The 19,987-nt window shown below is 62.0% G+C and overlaps 1 protein-coding gene across 9 annotated transcripts in view; it reads right to left on the reverse strand.

The window, feature by feature from the left end:
* The window catches only part of RIMBP2 (RIMS binding protein 2), a 93,963-nt gene that overhangs the window by 71,487 nt on the left and 2,489 nt on the right, over positions 1-19,987 (reverse strand). For all 9 annotated transcript variants that reach the window (XM_029921805.1, XM_029921808.1, XM_029921806.1 and 6 more), the window contains exons 2-3: positions 19,235-19,324; positions 10,654-10,776 (exon numbers count right to left, since the gene is read on the reverse strand). In XM_029921805.1, coding sequence (XP_029777665.1) covers positions 10,654-10,776; positions 19,235-19,324 — 213 coding nt within the window. The remainder of the gene's footprint in view (positions 1-10,653; positions 10,777-19,234; positions 19,325-19,987) is intronic.

Consider the following 19,987-nt stretch of genomic DNA (forward strand, 5'->3'; position numbering starts at 1 on the left):
CACTGCCCCCCCCCCCGCTGTCACACATCACAGAATAGGCCACTCCCCGGAGATGCTGGCCCCCGTGTGGCTACACGGCTGGCCCTTCCCTCGTGGCACTCCTCCCCACGGCGGTGGCTGGACCTGCGTGCTTGCTCTGTCTCCCCCCACGCCCTCGTGCTGAGGTCCGTGACTCTGGAGGACACGCCGGGTTGGCAGATACAGGGTCTAACACTGTCGCTGGCACAATGCAAGGTCGTGCGGAAGCCCCTCCCCCGGGCCCCGTCCACACCACTCACGCCCCCAGTGACACAGGCGCTACCCTTCCTGTGCACACGTCACCAGCACCTGCCCCCGTGTCTGGCACACGCACCCTTCGGGCCCCGCCGTGTGCTCCCGCGGGATTCTGCTCGCGGGCTCTCATCGGCTTCACACTGTCCTAATTCTGCCTAATTCTCGCTTTCTCCAAGGCCAGAAATGAATGGGTCAGGCACAGACTCGTTCCCGTTCTACTTCTGCGTCACCACCGACTGACATCGCCCACCGACGCAATTCCTGAGACTCCAGCAGTGACGCCAGAGCAAGGCAGGCGCACCTTCCCTCCCGGCTTCCACGGAGACCCGGCGGGCGGGGAGGGTGAGCAGCGCGGAGAATGCGGCCCTCTCCCGTTCCCCTTGCTGTTCAGGCTCGTCCCTCGGCCCCAAGGCAGGCCACCGAGTCCCCATGGCGGCCAGCTTTCGCTTCCCAGGAACAACTTCAAGGTTACTTCGCCTCCCTGGCTCCGATGAGGGTCTTCTCTCTGCCCAGTGGTCTGTCCCTCCTGACTGTTCGCACGCCCTGTGCCCCGGGCCCCGGCAGACCTCGCCTCCCACAGCAATGAAGGCTGAGAGACGATCCTTGGTGACGTCACCACAGCACCCAGACTCAGCGATGCCTGAGGCATAACCGGTCTCACAGTTCCCACTTCACAAACTGACCGCTTTCCTTTTTCTCCTCCAAACTATTTGACACAAGTTTCTGTGAACTTTATCCCAAGTTGTCCAAACTAAAATATTTTCCAACAGCATTTACGGCTGTCACAAAACCTAAGTACTGTCGCGCATTATGCACGGACACTTCATGAGGTTTCAGTCCTGCGTCTCAAAATAAAGACACAGCTGGCGGATCGTGACAGCTTTGAGGCCGTTTCAATTCCCCGTTTGGGGGAAGAAACAGCCAGACAGCCACAGGAGCTTTCCAGAAGTAACGGACACCTTGTCAGCAGCAGGCAGCGGATAAGCTGGAGGTCTGGGACGCAGGGGGGCGGCAGCGAAGCCCTCCTTGGTGCTCACTGCACCCCGTAAAGCTCGCCCCCCCTTGCCCCTGCAGGCAGATCGCTGCTCTGGCCTTCCCAGCCCGAGGTCGGCGTCCTCGCCCTCAGCGAAGCACATGTTCCAGAAGGATCGCTGTGCTAAGTAGCTCATACCCATGACCCCCGGGTCTTCACAACCACCTCGGAAGCAGCCAGCATTTTTACTCCCACTTACAGAGAAGGAAACTGAGGCCCAGAGAGGTTAAGTAACCTGCCCAATGTTGCCCAGCAAGGAAATGGTCAAGCACGGACCTGAACCCTGGGAGCCCAGCTCCCTGCTCTGCAGGAGGCTTCCCCACGGACCCTCCTGTGCTTGGGGGGCGGGGGGTGCCGACACGGAACAGCCTTCCTGCGAGAGACCTTTGCATGCACCGTCTCTGACGCTCTCAGGCCCCTGGACGCCTGTGCACCTCTCCCGGGAGACCATGCCCATGGCCGTTCCCCTGCCTTCCTAAAGCCAGCATGATCCCGGCTGCCCCTGGGAGTGCCAGGGGCCACGAGTTCTCAGAGTCTGAGAACCCCAGCTTTTACCCGAAGAGAAAAATCCCACCAAATTCCCAGCATGAGGCTTCTCTTCCGTTGACAAACAGCCTCCCACCGGCAAGGACCCTGGCCCCTTCCCCCGGAGTGGTTCACTTCTGAGAAGCACCGCGGATTACGCCCCACAGCAGGAAACGCCTGTCTAGGACGCTCTGTCTGTGGCGGGATTTATTTTTAAAGCGGCGATATTTATAGCTGGATGTGGCCCACCTTCCCGGCGGAAGCCCGGATGCGAGACAGAGCCTGAGGCTTATCCCCTCGGCGTCGGATCAAAGGCGGATTTGTCTCCTGCTTCGGGGCCTGCCCGGCCCGGGCAAAGAGATTTCCCTCAAGCAGAGTTGCCAGCAATGCATTTCCTGCCGCACCGTGGACTCCCGGACGCACAGTGACCATCAGGGGGCATCTGTGCACCCACTGTCCTTCCCGCCACATCTGGGGCAAGAGCAGCAGCGCCGACTGAGCTCATGTCGCAGACACGAGGGAGCGGTGCTTCGGGCTGTTTGTGCCCCGTGTCCTGTGACTTCCTGTCCCATCTCTGCAAGTCAGGTGCATTCACAACAGAATTAGCACGTGGAAAGAGAGCCATGTGCGTTCTGGAAGCTGAACTACGTCTTAGCCAGAGTACCTCCGTGTCTCACACTGCAGAATGTTAGGAAGTGGGGGAGCCCCTCAGGCACAATCGTGGCCCCTCCCTGACTCCCGATTTGTCCCGAGTCCCGTGGACTAGCTCTCATTCCCCACGTGACCCCAGAGAAGGCGGAGACACAGGGACAGGGCCCCTCAACCTGAGCAGAGTAGTTCAGACCCCTTCTCCGGGTGCCCAATGGCCCCGACTGCGGCCAGGCGGAGGGTACGGCCGGCCAGACCACACTCGCGGGGCGCTTGGGAAGGGGCCTTCCGGGACCCCAGTGCTGGCTTATCAATGGAGGGGAAAGCCCACCTTCCCAAGGCTGTTGCGAGGACCAGATGAAACAGTAGATTCAAGGTGACCTGCCCGGAATTAGGTTTCATGTGATAAGTGGTGTGTTGTAAGTGTCCCATTTTATTATCTGTTTTTCCATTTTTCTGTCCTTTTCATTACTCTCTTTCCCCGCTCTGCCTTCTTGTGGGTTGTCTCGATGGTTGCTAGCATTTTATTTTCATGTATCTACTGAGAGCTTGTCTATAAATTTTTACATAACTCTTAGTGGCTGCTCCCAGGCTCTGAATGCCCACCTTCACAGTAAGTAATCTACTCAGAGCGACTGTGCGTGTCCCCAGGCGGAGTGTGAGCCACCGCAGCTCAGTACCCTTACTTTCCCTCTTCAGGTAGGGGGCCTCTTAGGTACGATTACATCCACATTCACCAAAAACCATGGAGAGGCGCTCAGTGCTGAGTCTTAACTCACAGATAAGTGGGCCCTGGGGGGGGTGACCCATGGGTGGAGGTTTCGGGGATGACTAGGAGCAAGGCATTCTATGCAGAGGAAATGGCATCTGCAAAGGTCCTGTGGTAGATGGAATCGAAGCGAGTGCCAGGGTAAAGGTCGGCTGGTGCAACTGGGTGGGTCCGATGGTCAGGATGAGGGGGAAGGGGCTGCGTGCTTCTGGATGCAGCAGCTGCCGTGGGCCGGGACGCAGGGGACAACGAGGCTGGGCTTACTTCAGGGCTGGCGGGCTCCTGCTGAGACGCAGTTTACCTCCTGGACCACGCTTTCGTTTATCCAAATATAATTACAGAGCAAACACTCATCCTGCACCAGGTGCTTGGACACTCGCAAGAGGGTAACGAGCAAGTCAAAGATCGCTTTCATTCTTGTGAAGCTATGTTCTCTGGTGCTGACGTGCTGAAGCCCTCACTTGAACACACGCTTTGGCCCCTAGGCGTGGCCCTGACTCGGTTTCCACAGACTGCGTGTGGACCGGAAGTACCCCTCTCGCTGGTGTCCACGCCGGCAGCCCGCGCGCCCTCGGCCTCCTGCAGTCTCTCCCCACGGAGACGGGGGCACAGGGAAGCGTCCGGAGCCGCAGTCAACACGATCGGCCTCTGCATCCAGGGTTCCGCTGGAGGCGGACCCTGAACCGTCTTCTCATCCTGCAGAAAGCCCTGGAGGCTGCTGCCGGTGTCTCAGGAGACGAGCCACAAAACATTGATGACAGCCGATGAGGGCAGCAGGTCCAGGCCCGAGTCCGCGGGCAGGTGCAAGGAAAACCGGAGGGGCCGCAGACACGGAAGATCAGTTGTTACTGTGAGAACCGTTTCTTAATCCCAGGAAATCGGCTGCTCGTTAACAAAATAAGCCTTAGATTATCTACATTTAAATAGACTAATCTGTTGATCATGAGAACAAAATCTGGTCCCCGACGCGTTTTCCCTTTTCCTTTGAATCATAAACTACCATGTGCTGAGTTTAATTAATCAGAAATGCGGTCATGCACCTGGGTCAAACGTCCAGCCTCGGGGCAGGGCGCCGTGCATTCCGGCCGGGGGGCTGGAAGGGAGACTGACCAGCCTCACCCGGAGCCTGCCGCGGGCGTCCCGCATGTGGGACCAAGCGCAACAGGACGGCCTCGACTAGGCCGGGATCTTAAGAGAGGCTTAAACCCCAGCCTCGCTCCGCATGGAGGGGCCTGCGAGCAGGTGTGGGCGGGGCCAGGCTCCCCCAGGGGCTCAGGGCAGGGTCCCTCTGCAGAGGGCCACCAGCCCGTGGCGACCATGGCCCCGTCACTCCGGTCTGTGCCCCATGCCTGTGTCTCCGAAGCCCCTTCTCTCGACAGCAGGCCCGGGGAAGCTGTACCCTCCTCCCGTGTGGCCTCGTCTTGCTGGATTCCACCTGCAGAGCCCTCTGCCCAGGCAGGGTCACACTCCCCGGCTCTGAGCAGTGACCACGGGGGACGCCGCGCACCCCACTGCTCTGTCCAGCAGTTTCCAGCCATGGCCACGCCCCCCCCACAGGAACTGCCCCCAGGCTGGGCAGGGATGGGGCCCGTGCCCACGGCTCCCTCCCTGCTTCGTGGCTCCTCAGCGGTGTCCGTGTTGCGCTGTCCTTGGGACCGGCCACTGTCCCCGCCGGGGCTCTCGTCCCAACGACAGAAGCAGGTCTCTGTTCCGTCTGACAAGCAAAGCCACCGCCCGGGCCCTGAACGAGAAGACAGAGAAGACGGAGGCGGCTGTGCTTGGCTGGACGCGTGACCAAGACGTCACAGGAGGCTCTCCCTCCACGGGCGCCGGTGGGACGCTCAGGACCCAGAGAGCCGAGACCGTCGGCAGAAGTCCGCGGGGCACGCGCTCTCCTGCGGAATCCTCGAGTCTGAGAAGCTGGCTCACTCCATGCTGTGACCAGGTCAGACACCCGTGAGGCCGCCGGGCACAGCGCGGAGCTCGGTGCAGGTGTCCTGTCAGGCCGCCCCCGGCCGCCCCTCTCGAGGACATGGCCCTCGAGAGGGAAAAGGAACGACACACAAGTGAACGACTAAAACACACTGGGGTGTTTTGAACAGAACGTAATCAGACGACGTGGTGGTGACGGGTAGGACAGCGGTCCCTGCGGATCGGAGTCAGGAGAGGTGTCGCCAGGGAAGACACGCGAGACCCCGCAGGAACAAAGCGCTGAGGCAGTCAGCATCCCAGACAGCAAGTGCAAAGGTCCTGGGGTGGGAACAAGCGTCAGATGCTCCAGAAAGAGAAGGCCAGCGTGGGTAGGAGCAGGGAGAACGGGGTCCGGGTAGGAGCAGGGGTCAGGAACTAGGAGGGGGCAGAGCGCGGGGCCCAGTAGTTGCGAGTTCAGATTTTAATCCCTGTGCAACCAGAAGTGATGGCCTGGTGTAAGCGGCAGTTCTGTTTTATTTGGCCAACGTGGCTGTGGCCGCCGCGCGCAGAACGGGCTGCAGGGGATGATGCAGGGAGGCACGGCCGGAGGCCTCACACTGTCGGCCACTGCGATCAGGTCGCTTGGAAGTGACTGGTTCCACTGGGCAGACTTAAGAATACCTTGTGCCTGGTGGCGCCAGGGGGCCCAGCCGGCTAGACGTCCAACGTCAGCTAGCTCACCATCTCACAGTTCATGGGCTCGGGCCCCGCGTCGGGCTCCGGGCTGACAGCTCGGAGCCTGGAGTCGGCTTGGGATTTTGTGTCTCCCTCTCTCTCTCCGCCCCTCCCCGCTCATGCTCAAAAATAAACTTAAAAAGAAAATTTTTGTAATTATAAAAACAGAATATCCCGTGCATGTGTCTGTCTCAGATCATCTATCATGAAGCTCCTCTGTGCCTGCATGGGCGCCTAGTGATAACCGAGAAAGAGAGGAAGCCTGCCCACATGGCACTTACTGTCCCCCCGAGGGTGATCAGGACAAAACCCATCAGACACCAGGCACTGCAAGTGCAAAGGCCCTGGGGTGGATGGAGCATGCCCGGGAGAAACGCTAGGCGGCCAGTGTGGCTCAGCCTTCGAGACCTGAACTTTCGTGCCCCTCGCCGTCTCCCTGGCCTCATCTGCTTCCCAGTTCTGCGGCTCAGGCCCCTGGGCGCCCCTCAGTCATGTCAGGCACCCACCCTGTCCTAGTCTTCACAGCTGCTGTGCACCCCCCCCCAGGTCCCCGCCCGCAGGGAGGCTCCCCCACGGCATACGAAGTAGAGTTTGCGTCTCTACCGTACTTCTCCTCACCGGATGCCAACGTTAGCTTCTTTACAAACTCGGCCTCAATGAGGGTGTGGACTTGGGTCCCTCTTCTCTAGCACCCGCGTGTTTGGTGTATATTAGGTGCTCATTAAATATCGCTGGGTGACCGTGTGTGTCCTAGGGTCCCGCTGGGTTTTCAGGCGACATCGGGAGACTCGGGTCATGTTTTCCCCGTGCTCGGGGCCCGGCCCAGCGGGCGGGTCTGTGGAAAGGGGAGAGTCACGGTGTCTTCGGCCACACGGAGTCCGACGATGGCGTCACGCATGAGGCGACAGAGCCAGCCGCCCGTCACGGGACAAGACGCCAGGCCTGCGGTCCGAGCGTCACACCCGAACCCGCGTGACCCGCTTCTGCCCCACGCGTCAGAATGACCGGCAGGGTGGCCCCCAGAGTGAGGACACAGGGCTCCTCCGCACGGCAGACCCCAGGGTCACGGGGCCCCCGGCTCCAGCACGAGGCGGCCGTGACCCCGAGCCCCTGGTGCCGGCATTCTGCGTCACAGCGGAAACGTACAGCGTGGCTCCCTTGTCCCCAGGCGCCAGAGCTAGGTCACCGCTCCCACGCCCCTCCACGCCCAGGCTGCCAGGGCACGCGGGCCCCACCGGACCCGGGGACCCAGTCCCGTGTCCTCCCCGCGAGCAGCCTCCGCAGGCGCGTCCTCCCCCGCGACGTGCGTTCTCCTGCCCCGCTGCGGTCACGGGGGCCGCGCCGTGCACGCCGACCCGAGGGGCCCGCACAGAGACACGGAAAGCCGCATCGCAGAAACACACACACGTCACGAATGCATTCGTTACTACCTTCTAAATCAGGTTAAATACCAGTGATTTGGATTATGCGGGTCTGAGGAGGGTGCTCTGGCCAGGGTCAGCACTATGCCCCTGGGTCGCCTCACAAAGCAGCCCCGAGTCCGGCGATAAGTGTTCCTCGGAATCTCTTCTATCTTGCAGGGACGCCACACGTCCCCCTTGCGGGTCAGTGAAGACCAGCGACGGTGTGGCCCTGTGAGCCGATCCCAGGCGCCTCCCCGAGCCCGCGAATGAGGTTGACGGAAGCCAGTTCGGAGTCAATTCAGTGCAAATCCGCGGGCACCACGGTTCGAATCCGCATCAGATGCCGCGGAGCCCAGGCCACGCCCGGAAACGGAGGCCACCCCCGTCCTCGAGCCACGGAAAGCACAGGGCTGGGCCTCCGGGTCTTCCAGGTCACCGGCGGGTCCGGGCCCCGCCCAGCGGTCCCTCCCCCCAGGGTCCATCCGCACCCATGAGCTTTGCGCCCAGGGGGGAAAGAAGGCTAATTGTGAACAGCCTTGCTATTGTGACGAAAATACCAGAACTAGAGCAGAAAGCCAGTCGGGAGCCAGTGAGCGAGGCTTGCGAACCAGGCGCAACCACCCTGCCGGAGACGGGTCTCTGAAGCCCCCACAGCGGTCCGGGTGCTTCCACGAGCCCGGGACCCCCCCCTCCCGCCCGACTTCCTCCGGGAGGGCGGGAAACACGCAGTCCCGTCCGGGTGTCGCTCGCCCTCGACGGCAGCAGGAGCGGCCCCTTGAAAGGGCCCAGGCCCTCGGAGCTCCACTCCTGCTGCTGTCCTCCCGGCTGATCCCCTCGGAGCCACGGGGTTTCCGGCCCGGCCCCTCCCGGTGGCCTTCAGCCTGTCCCTGGGTCGCCAGGGTTCACTCACTCCTTCAACCAAACGGGGGGCACTAAGCAGACCCCGCACACAAGCAGGGGAGCAACAGAGCCATCGCGAGCATGGGGCAGAGGGCGTGAGCCCAGAGAGGCAGGGGTGTCCCCCTCCCCCGTGCAGGAGGGAGGCTACGGAAGTGAGTGGCGGGTCACGTGGAGTGTGGACGCAGCACCGGGATCTGATCTCTATTTGGGCCGCTGTGGCTCCCACGTGCAGGTGTGAGGACAGGCTGCAGCCGCGAGGTTGGGGCTGGACACCAAGGGAGGCCCCTGGCAGAACCCTGGGCCCCCACGCTGCCACGGGCTCCCAGGGGCCCCTGCTGGGCCCTCATGTCTGGCTGCCCGAGATGGCAGTGACCCTGACCGTGCACAGGCTGCCTGCCCAGCACCACCCTTAGAAACGAGGCCCCGTTCGTGGGTTCACAGGGATGTGCCCATCCGGACACCACACTCCACCCCCAGGCCACAGCTCCTCGACCCTGAGAGTCCCCGTCCCAGAGTCCCCAAGCTCCGGCACACACCTCCTCCCAGCCTGGCCCCCAAGGGAAGAGGTCGCCCCAGACGGCAGAGCAGCCAGACAGAGGGCTGTTTCCAGGGACAGGGGACAGAACCGGGGCCTGAACTGGGATGTGCACACGTGTGCGAGGCCCTCCTGCTGAGGTCCAAGCCCGGGGTCAGACGGGAAGGGCGGTGGGCTCCACGCCGCGGGTGGAGACGCAGGGCTGTCTGCCTGCTGCAGGCAGCCGGGGACCCGTGGGACCCTCACACGCCTGCAGCCATAACTGAGGCCTGCCCCGCCCAGAGGGGGCCAGCCTCACTGTCCACCTTCCTAAAGTCATCTAGGGCGGGGCCCGGGAACCTGTCACCTCACACAGGGGACCCTGCAGGGGTGAGGAAGGGTGCTGACCGCAGGGTCCCCGCACGCGGGAGGCAGGAGTGAGCAGAGGAGCCCCCCGTCGCAGGCCGCAGGAGGAGGGACAGCCGTGGCACAGGGTCCCCGCAAAGCCACGCCTGGGCTGGGGACGCCGGGCCCCCCGCAGCAAAGTCACCCCCGCCGAGAACCGCCGCGCGGCCCCGCCCTTCGCGAGGACGCTCGTCCAGCAGCCCGTCGGCAGAGCCCCGGCCACCCCCGGATTCGCCCGCCGCAGACTCGCGCAGGCACTGCGGGCGGGACAGGCCGCGCTCCGTGGCCTCGGAGACCTCAGGCGGTGGTCCACGCGCTGCGGACACGACCCACTGCCCGGCAGGACCTCATTCCCCAGGCTGACGCTCCCGACGCACGACGCACCGGGAGCAGGCGGCCAGTCGGCCCGGGCCGTCCCTCGGGGAAGGCGAGGTGGGCCTCAGGACCGGCGGTGCACAGGCCGTCTCTCTCTCTCTTTTAAGTTTATTTTGAGAGAGAGCGTGAGCGGGTGAGGGACCGAGAGAGAATCCCAAGCAGGCTCTGCACTGTCAGCACAGAGCCCGACTTGGGGCTCGAACTCATTAACCGGAAGATCATAACCGGAGCGGAAACCCGGAGTCAGAGGCTTCCCCGACCGCCCCCCCGCGCCCCGAGCCAGCTCTACCTCTAGCTGAGACAGAACTCACACTCCATCAGGCTCACCCGGGGACAGCGTACAGAGCAGGGGCTTCAGGAAATTCACGAGGCCAGGGAAGCATCACACAAGTTCCAGAACATTCTATCACTCCAAAAGAACAGCAGCTGCTCCCCACTTCCCTCACCCCAGTCCCCGCCGGCCACCAATCTGCTTCCCTCGGGGAGCCAACAGCTTCCGCACACGGGGGCTCGAGACAGAGTTACAATCACCTCTTGATGGGGGGGGGCCGTGGGTGCCGGGCACGGAGTGTGAACCACGGAGACCCAGGCCACGGAGGAGCCACGTTGCAGGATCACAGGCGAGGGCTAATGTGTTCTTTTACGTTTTCTTCGATGAGAACTGAGTCAGCCTCGCTCCGCACCACGGTAACCAATCACCCCACTGCCCCCCTACACCGACGGGGCGCCCAGTGCGTCAGGAGCGCGTGAGGGCCGTCGGTGCCCCACACCCCGAGGGAGCCGCCTCCTGACTCGGCCGTTCTCTTTATGACAAAGGCCATTCCGCCCCTGAGAACAGCTTAGACTTCACGAGGCCTGAGACGCCGGCGTCGGCGCCCCTGGCCCGCACCGTGAGCGGCTCCCGTCCGCTCGGCGCCGCCTGTGTGTCCCGCTCGGCTGTGTTTTGCGTCCTAGGAAACGCGAATGCATAATTGGTTTTACGGGACCGCTTCCAGAAACATTTGAGTTTCGTGATTTATCGCTTTTGATCCCATGAGAAGGGCAGAGGCAGCCCCGGGCGCCCTGAATCTGGACGACGGCGTCCAGCAGGCCCCCGCCGCCTTCAGCTCTGCAGCCTCGCCCCTCGCGCCGACCCGAGGGAGGCGGCGGCGGCCCGTCCTACCTTCAGGACCTGTTCTAGGTTCTCCAGCTTGGCTTGGAGCTGGTGCTTCTCCCTCACGGCCAAGTCGCGTTCTCTGGTCACCGTGGCGAGCGCGTGGTGGAGCCGGGCATGCTCTGTCCTCACCTACAAGGGGCAGGGGGAGAGGGGGGCTGTTTACGACACGCACCACATCTGCGGGGCGTGCGTCCTCGGCCGCCGTCCACCCTCCTCCGCCATCTTCCCGGGCGTCTCCCCCTCCCTCACCCGGGATGGCGGGCTGTGCGGCGCGCCCAGTCCCACTGCGGTGACAGCATGTGCCCAGCGCTGAAGAACCGGCACACGACATCCCTCCTCCTCTGCTCCCCCACCACAGTGACAGGGACGGGCCCGGGGGCAGTGGGGGTGTGACGCAGGCCTGGCCAATCAGCACGACCACACCCCTTGGATATGGCGACTGGCTGGAAAGGCCACGAGACCCAGTTTCATCCATGGAGAAGACGCCCCACTGGTGGGAGAGTCTGGGAAGAGACTGCCTCCTTCGGCCCCTGGACTAGGAAAGCTGAGGACAGAAGCCTGGGTCTGGAGCCTCACTTGCCTTCAGGAGGGGACAGCCCATCTGAGAACAGAGCCAACAGAGCCGAGAGAGGCAGAGGGAGAAGCAGGATCCTGATGCCATAATTTGAGCACCTAGATCAAGCTGTGCCTGAAGCTAGTATTTCCCTTTCCAGTCACACAGCCAATACATCCCTTTTGTCTGCTCACACCAAGCTGAATCATTTGCTGCCCTTTGAACGGATACCCCTAACAGATACAGAGCGTCACCCAAGTTGTCCGGGATACTGATTCTTTTGTCTGAAAATTCCACTTTTGATTTAAAAGCAGACAAAAATGGCCACGAAGCGCTGTGGGCTTCAGGATGATGGATGCTCTAGGAACCTGGGAACCCAAGTCTACTCAGACCACAGCCTCCCTGAGAACCGAGTTTTGAATTTACTTGGGGGGCATCACACTCTCAATCTCTTCTGTGGCTTCTTGGAAACCAGCAAGGACATGTCCCGATGAGGGAAGACACCCCGGTTCCTTCCCGTTAGTTTCCTCTGCACGGCGTGCTCCCTTCGCATTTCTTTCCCTCCTCCCCGGACGTGACAACATGAATCAAGGCTTCGATAACAGACGGCCACAGGGTCGTGTTTGTCAGCTTTAAAAGAGGTCCATTCTGCTTCAGACGCGCCCTGTGCGGCGTGCGCCTTGAACCGACCATGTCCGCGGCACCGGAAGAAAGGAAGGCACCCACTCGCGTTCCTGAAAGGCAGGGCTCCAGGGAAGCTGGCGTCAGGAGTCCCACAGAGGTCTGATGCACGGGAGCACGTTCGTGCCGCGGAGCACAGGCAGCGAGCTCGGGGGACACTCAGAGGCACCAGGAGAACAAGTCGTGACCTACTGGAACTAAGCAGAACTCACGCTTGAACCCCAGCCCACGGCACGGCCTTGGCGAAAGCCACCACGTCCCGTGTTCTCACACATCAAGAAACGTGGGCCCGTGAGTTACGTCCAGTGCGCTAAGGCCGGTCCCCCACGGCAGCCGGCACACCCCCAGGTGTAAACCAAGGCTGGCCTCTCTCTGACGGAGGCGTCCTGTGGCCGCCATGGCAACGAGAACCAGGCCCACGCCCCGGCCCGGCCTGCACGTTCCTGCAGCCTCTGCCGCCAGCTCTCCCTTCTCACCTGCGGCCTGTTACCACCACTCATCTGTCCTGTAAACCAGCCACACTCAGTGCCACCCGCCCCAGGGCCTTTGCATGTGCTGCCACCATCGCTCACGCCACCTCCTCGCACAGGCCCTCCCACCGCGCTTGAGGGAGCGAAATCGTCCTGCCCCTCATCTGCCGCCGGCGCCGCTCGCTGTGCTTGGTTCCTCACAGGTGTGTCTCACTCTCAGAAATGATCCTACGTAGCTGTTTATGTTTCCTGTGGTGGCTCCTCATTAGAGTCTAAGTCCCAGTTGGACAGGACTTGTCCCTGTGACCCAGTTCTCTGTCCCCGGAGCTTGGAAGACTGCCTGGCGTCGGGGGAAGACGGGCAGTGCAAGTGGCTGTGCGCCCTGGCAGATGGGTTCTGCCGGGCCGTCCAGGGGTGCCGTCCACCCACGCGCCCGTCACGCTCCGGGCCTTGGGAGGCCACTCCCCCAGCTCGTGCGCTCCCTGATGAAGGTGGGCCAGCAGGGCCTCGGGGGCTCAGGGGGCAGGCTTGCTCGCACACACAGTGCTTTCTGCGGGCCCGAGGCTGCAGCCCCAGGAGCGGGCCTGCGGGCCAGGCTGGCGGCTGGGACTCTGGGCTGCAGAGGGACCCCCGCGGCTTCCTAGCCGCTGGGAGGGCCTCGCTGCGTCCAGACTCCGCAAACCACGGGGTCCCTGCTGACCACCTGCTCTCCTTCAAGGATCGGGGACGTGCCGGGGGGCCTGACAGCCCCGCGTCTGCGCTGGCCCCGTGACCACCCTTCATGCATGCTGTGGTGACATGGTGCCGCAGGAACAGAGCGCGTCCCAATGTCCTGGAGGCAGGAGCCCGGCCACCTCGGGGTCTCACTCACCAGCTTTCCCTGCGCTGACTGTACTTTGTGTCCTCTGCTGTGACGAATCGCACCCGTGACTGTGACTGTCCGCCGAGCCCCAGTCTCCCTAGCGAATCGCAGCACCTCGGGTGGTCCCGGGACCCGACACAACGTCCCCTGCCTACAGCCCGCGCGGGGAGAGCCTCCGCTTGCGCCCCTGCCCTGGGCCCCGGCGGCCGCTGCCTCCCGCTCCCGCCTGGTTTCCCGGAGCCGCGCCCGCGCCTCTGTGAGCAGTTTCCCGCTCTCCTCCGCCCCCCACCTCGACGGTGCCAACCCTTCCCTACCGGGACTCGCGCGGATTAAATCTTTGAAGGAAACACTGTCCCCACCGTAGAGACGCAGAATGAAGGGATCCAAGGCCACACGAGCAAGGCGTTTCCGAGCAGCCCCTCTGCTTTGCCAGGAAGCCGGGTGGGTTTCGGGCTCCCTGCGCAGACGCGGCGTGAGCCGTGCCCACGAGAGCGCGGGGCGGTGGGGGTCACACCCCGAGGGGCGACAGTGGACGATCCCCAACCCGGGGACCGCCACAGTGCGGCCGTGCGTCCGGAACCTGCTGGTGGTCACCAGGCGGAGGCTGGGGCAGGCGTGCACGGGCCGGGCCTGCCCGCAAAGCCCACACACCCCACGTGGTGCCAGATGCTGCGCGCTGGCCCCTGGAAAGAGTGCGAATCACCGCGGTGACACACGAGAAAGTGGTCCCCCGGGGGGGGGAGGGGCGAGCTTTGTTGTTCTCGAAGTCAGTGCTTTGAAGGAAAGTTGAAATGGCTGAGGAAGAAACTGCAGGGGCGTCCGGACCACTAGAAGGTTCTAGAAGTTGTTGGCATTTATTCTGTAATGCACCTCCCCTCACGCCAGGACTGGTGTTTCTCAGGCCTAAAACTCAGCAGAGTCTCTCCTTACGTCTACCAGAGCGAGTAAGGGGGTCGCTCTGTCTTTCCAAGGATGGAGAGGGTCTGCTGGGGGGCAGGGAGGCGGGCACAGCGGGTGACGGGAGACTGCGGCAGGCTGGGTAATGACCCCACACAGACGTCCGCACCCGAGTCCCCAGAACCTCACACGGCAGAGGGGACTTTGCAAGGTGACGGGGTGTCCAGGCCTTGTCCCCGACCGTCCAGGTGGGCCAGCGGGATCACAGGGGTCCCGACAGGAGGAGACAGGAGCGTCGGCGGCAGGAAAGGGATATTTTCGAAGACGCCGTCCCGGCTTTGGTGGAGGAGGGGCCCATGAGCCGGGGAACGCGGGCCCCGCAGGGAGCTGGAAACGGTGAGGAAGCGTCCTCCGTCAGCCTCCAGGGAGACTGCAGGGCGCCTACACCTTCGTTTAGGACTCGACCCAGGCAGCCTGGCCCCACAATCAAGAAATGAGAAGAAAGGTGACAGTAAGTCACCACGCTGTCCCCTGAACGATACTTTTACCCAGCAGTCCCCTGCCTGTCCCCAGCACGGAGACCTCGGCTGTGGCCGCCCCCTACTGGCCACACCTGTGTGAACAGCCTTGGGGGTGCAGCCTCTTTCCTGCCGGACCCCCAGCAGAGACGCCACGTGACCCTGAGCAGAAATCTCTGGGGGACGGCAACCGTCTGTGAACACAAACTTCCCGAGAAGGGCTGTGTTCCTCCTCTCCCAGCGATGCTCAGGGACGGAGCAGCACGACGGCCTCGGAGGGGAGCAGAGCCCGGGCCCTGGTCCCTGACCACAGCCGCCTCTGCCCCGGGCTGCGCACACCTTCCTGTGAGAGCCACACTGCCCCCCGGGGGGTTCATGCCGCTGAGCTCCGGGCCCCGCGACAGGCAGCCAGGAAGAGGCCCAGCTGATAACCCAAGAGGGCGGAGTCCTTTCTGGTTTGGTGACCCAATCCCGCCCAGAAACAGATGCTGCCAAATAAAAACACCGTAGATGTCAGCTGGGGGAGGGGGTGCGGGGCTGCCCTCTCCTCCACGAGAGGTCCCGGCCACCAGCTCCCGGCCCGCGGCTGTCAGAGCTCAGAGCCGGGCACGCCCCCGGGCAGAGAGCGCTCCCGGAGCCAACTCACATCCCCGCCACGTCCCTGCACTTGGACGAGAACGCGCTCCTGGGAACCGAGCCAGGCATGGAGGAAGAGTGCTCAGAATAGCAGAGAGGACATAAAGAGGTTTTCACTAAGACCTAGAAACTACAAACCCACCAAAAAAGAAAACAAAGCAAAACAAAACAAAAAACAAAAAGCAATGAATTGGGAAAGGTTCCAAGACGTTCAGAGTCGGGAGCCCAGACAATTCAATTCCTCCTTGTTCTGGTCAAGTGGAAGCTAACAGAATGCTCACTCCTAGCAGATTTTATTTTGGGGAAAACAGATGACACTCAGGTGCGACCCCCTGGGCCAGGGCCCTCTCCTTCCAGCCAGACTCGGCCCCACAAATCGCAGACGTCTGCAAACTTACAAGTGCCCATAATTTTCTCTCATTAGATGAACAGCGAGAACAGCTTGTAAACAGGATGAAACCACTGATTCATAACTGGACCCAGAATTCCCGCCACCCTCGGATTTCTGGCCGCAGGCAGGCGGAGTTCATGGGCGATGGGCTCATAGGTCGTGGACTTCACCACCTGCCCAGAACCCGGCTGCCCTGGGGCCCTCCCGCTGCACACAGACACAGCCCCCCGACACCTGGGCCACCAGATCCAGCCAGCTGACTCACTGTCATTTCAAAACCCAGGCGTGCGGGCAGAACAGTGGCACCAGGTAAAGTGCAGCCAGAGGCCTCTGGCGGTGCTGACTCCCTGGGAAAGCGCCCGAGCCTCCCATTTGCTCCCAGGAACAGCTGCCCAGTTTGGGCGTGGAGTTTAGCAGGCGAGGAAAATGGGAAATCTGAATTATTTGTTTTAACTCAGGGAAAGGTCGGGTTTGCCGGCTTAACGGGCACTGAACACACTCTTTGCTGTGTCCTGGATTCCCAGCTCACTCACTTCCTTGCACGGGGCTGCCTGCCCCGATCCAGCAGTCAACCCGATTTTCCAGAGAAGCCCCTCGGAGGCCGTCTCTTCTGGGCAGGCCTCAGGGACGACGCCGACCATGCATCTCTCTGCTTCCACAGTTAAGAGCTCAGGTCATTGCTATGCTTTCTGAGTCAGGGATCCTGAGAAGCAAATGGCAAACCCAGGCCAGAATCAGCCGGGGGCACGGGCCATCTCCAGACATTACTCCGAGAATGAGAAAGGTTCCCTGCGTTTCCGCAGGGTCACAGGGACAGTGCCCCCGTCCCATGAATCCAGTGCTAGGGTTGAATACTTATCTCAGCATCACTTCACCAACCCTTCCTCCTCCCCCGGCTACACTAGACACACACCCCGGCTCCCAGGGCTGTCCTGTGAGAATGACGGTCTTCCGCGCCTTCCCCTCCTTCGGTCCCTCTCCATCCCCATCCCCCCCCCCCCCCCCCCCCCCCCCCCCCCCCCCCCCCCCCCCCCCCCCCCCCCCACCCCCGCCCCATCTTCATGCCCATCCTGATCTCTCAGCCCAGGCACTCTGGACAAACACTGAGCCTGCAAAGCCAGGAGAGGGGCAGGACAGAGCTGCATGGCCCTGCCCGGCTCCCTGCCTTCTTTCTGAAAGCTCTGCTATTCTCGTCTGTGCTGGTGAGTCACCGGGCGCCCTCACACACCTCTGCAAAGCTGGAAGAAATATAAGCTCGTGTTTGTGCCAAGCAGCCTCGTGTAAAAAGCCAGGGTGTGGATGCAGCACATGAAAAAATGTCAAACTTTGCAGGGATCCCACAGAAGCAGGGTCTGCCCATCGGCACAGCCACCCAGCCAGGTCCGGGACAGGAGACCTTGCCTGGGCAGGGATGCCAAGAGCCAGGACTAACCCATCACTGACCAGCACTAGTTTGGCTGGCTGCCTCTGGGAAGCACCGTCGTCCCTGCTCCTGCTCTGTCCCTCCGAGCCCCGGCAAAGCTGGCATCACCTCTCCAGGCACGGAAGCCCAGGGTAGGGGGACACACACGTGCATGTGGAGTGGGTAAGAGAGAGAAAGCCACCGCAAGTCCAACCCCCCTACAGCCGGCTCCCACCAGCCCTGTTCCCAGCCCGCACCTGCTGCCTGAAAGCCCACCATTATTTCACACTGCTGCTCCTGCTGAAATAGAAATACTCCTGGGCAGAGGGAGCCACTAAGCCTCATTCTGCATTCATGCCCCTGTGAGAGTGAGTTTTTCAGAGCCTTTTCTGAGAGGCTTGGCCAGGAAGAGGACAGGGAGAGTGGGGACTGGTGGGGACCCGAGAAGGGCAGTGCGCAGGCAGCCGAGATGCACTGGGCACACGTCGTTTTAGAGGCTGCAGGGGAAGTGCCCATCCCGTAAGACTCCACCGTCCTAGCGATTATTTACTGCGCAGCCCGGGGCACGAAGTACGTTCACACCGAGTCATCACTCCATCGTCTCCAGAGTCCTCTGCGCCCCCCAGACCGGGGCTCCGTCCCCACCACACACGAACTCTCCCACTCCTGCCCTTGGCTCCTGCCATTCTGCTCTCTGACCCTGCGGGTCTGGGTTCCTGAATCTCCATAGATTTGAGTGGAGTCATAATCTGTCTTTCAGGGCTGACATTTCACGGAGCGCCGTGACCTGAGGTTCACCCTGGTGGTGGCGAGCGTCAGAAGCCCCTTCTTGCTGAGGCTGAAGAGGGTCCCGCTGTGACGTGACCGCATCATTTACCCACGTATCTGGTGGTGGACACTCCCGCTGCCTGCCCATCCTGGTGAGTGTGGGTAGCGGTCCGGTGAACACCAGCACGCAGACACCCCTTCAGCCGCCTGCCTTCTATTCTTCTGGGTATAAACCCAGGAGCAGAAGTGTTGGATCATACCGTCGTTCTATTTTTAATTGTTTAAGAAACCACCAGCCTGTTTTCCATGACAGCTGTGCTGTTTTCCATTCCCATCAACAGTGCACGAGGGTTCCAGCTTCACATCCCTGCTAACACTTATTTTCTGAAAAGCACATCTTTAAAAAAAAAAAAATTGGCCAACTGAAAGGCAGAAGAGTAAGTGTCAAATCAAGAAAGTTCTCATTTTTTGTGTGTGTGAACCATTAAAACTCCGTTGGTCTTTGAAATACGTGTTAGTACAGCTGTGAAATCAGCACCTGCAAACTACCAGTCAGTCATCAACAAATCCTGCCTGCGCACCTACTGTGCGCGCCCGGCGCAGGTGCTGGGAAGCGCCCCGGGGGGCCGGCGCCCTTGCCGCCGGCCGACGGGCAGGCACGTGACCGAGGACGCCATGATGGACGACGGGGTAGGGGACACGAGGAAACAAAGACCAGCGTGAAGACGAGGAAGCACAACTCTAAGCAGAGAAGATTACCGAGCACGGAGACAAGGTTCGTGTTCTGACGGACAAAATGTTCGGAGTGGCCAGAACCTCATGAGCCAAAGGCGGAGTGGCCGGTAAGGTCGCCGGCCATCTGCGGGAGGCTTTGGGAGAGTGCTCAGACGCCTCCTCCTGTCACTAGGCCACTCTCGCTGCCCCCAGAAAATGACCTAGGATGACACGAAGGGAGGTGGGCCCTTGAGGGGACAACAGCAGCAGGAGACGGGGTGGCCCGCAGGCTGTGACATGACTGGTTGGTGAGCCCATGTAGGCATGAGGGAAGGGCAGAGTCCAGAGGTGCTCAGCGCCCGCCCTGGGCAGCTGTGCGGGTGGGAGGTCCATCTACCGGGCTGAGAGCAGCTGGCAGGGCTGGCGCAGGGGGCAGTGGTGCGGGCAGCCTTGAGGGACCCACGCGGTCTGCTCTGGGCTCCTTGTTAAGGAGATGATCCCAACAGACCCCCCCGGGGGGAGAACCAGTGGACGGTGTACTGGGCGCCACGGAGGGCCTGGTGCGGGCGCCACACGAAGGGATAAAAGGGACGTGAGCCAGGAACTGGCCACCCACGCACCGGGTGGAGCTGGGTGTTCCCTCTCCCCCAACCCTCCTTCCCGAGACCCCTCCCTGCCACCCCGCCTCCAGTTACCTTGTGAGGCTGCCAGACCCGGGCGGGAGGGCCCGCGTGGTGGGGTCTCAGCGGGTGCTTCCCCTGGGCGGCATCCTTCAGTTCGTTTTCCTAGGACAGAAGGAAAGGGCGTCACGAGAGGGCTCCCGGCGTCAGGGACGCGGCAGAGCCCGGGGCCGGCGCGGGGGGAGGGAGGTTCCGCGGTCCTCGCGCCGCGTGGTGTGGGACCGGCTTCCCTCTGAGCCGTGAGTGTCCCACTCTATAAAACGGGGTTGACGGTACTCCACGATGACGTTATGATTATAATGAGACAACACGCTACGGGGGCAGGGAGGTTCCCAGCGGCCAAATCGCCCCAGTACGTGGCGACCACACGTTTGCATCCCAACACGGCAGTCCCGGCGGGCAGAGCTTCCACCTGCCCCTTCCTCACACACACTGGTCCAAACACATCGCCATGACAGCACCAGAGAAAAATTGAACGGTTTGTCCTGCTCAAATGTGAGGTAAAAGAGAAAAATCTATGAGGACTACGAATGGCGGGAGCACCGCTGCGCGGGACTCTCGGGCCGGGTGCTCGGGCCCCGAATCTGGAGTTCAGGTTTCGTTTCACTTCCTGGTGTAGGTAGGACTTAAATTTCACGCATGAAGCAGATCCGAGCAAAGCTCAGCACCTGCCCCGAGGCTGGCCCAGCCCCAGACTCCGAAGAAAGCTGAGCGTAACCGACGTCTGCCCAGGTTCCGGCTCGTGCGCGGTAACGCCCCCGGAGGAGC

Source organism: Suricata suricatta, chromosome 14, assembly GCF_006229205.1.
Source record: "Suricata suricatta isolate VVHF042 chromosome 14, meerkat_22Aug2017_6uvM2_HiC, whole genome shotgun sequence".
Classification (NCBI taxonomy): Eukaryota; Metazoa; Chordata; class Mammalia; order Carnivora; family Herpestidae; genus Suricata; species Suricata suricatta.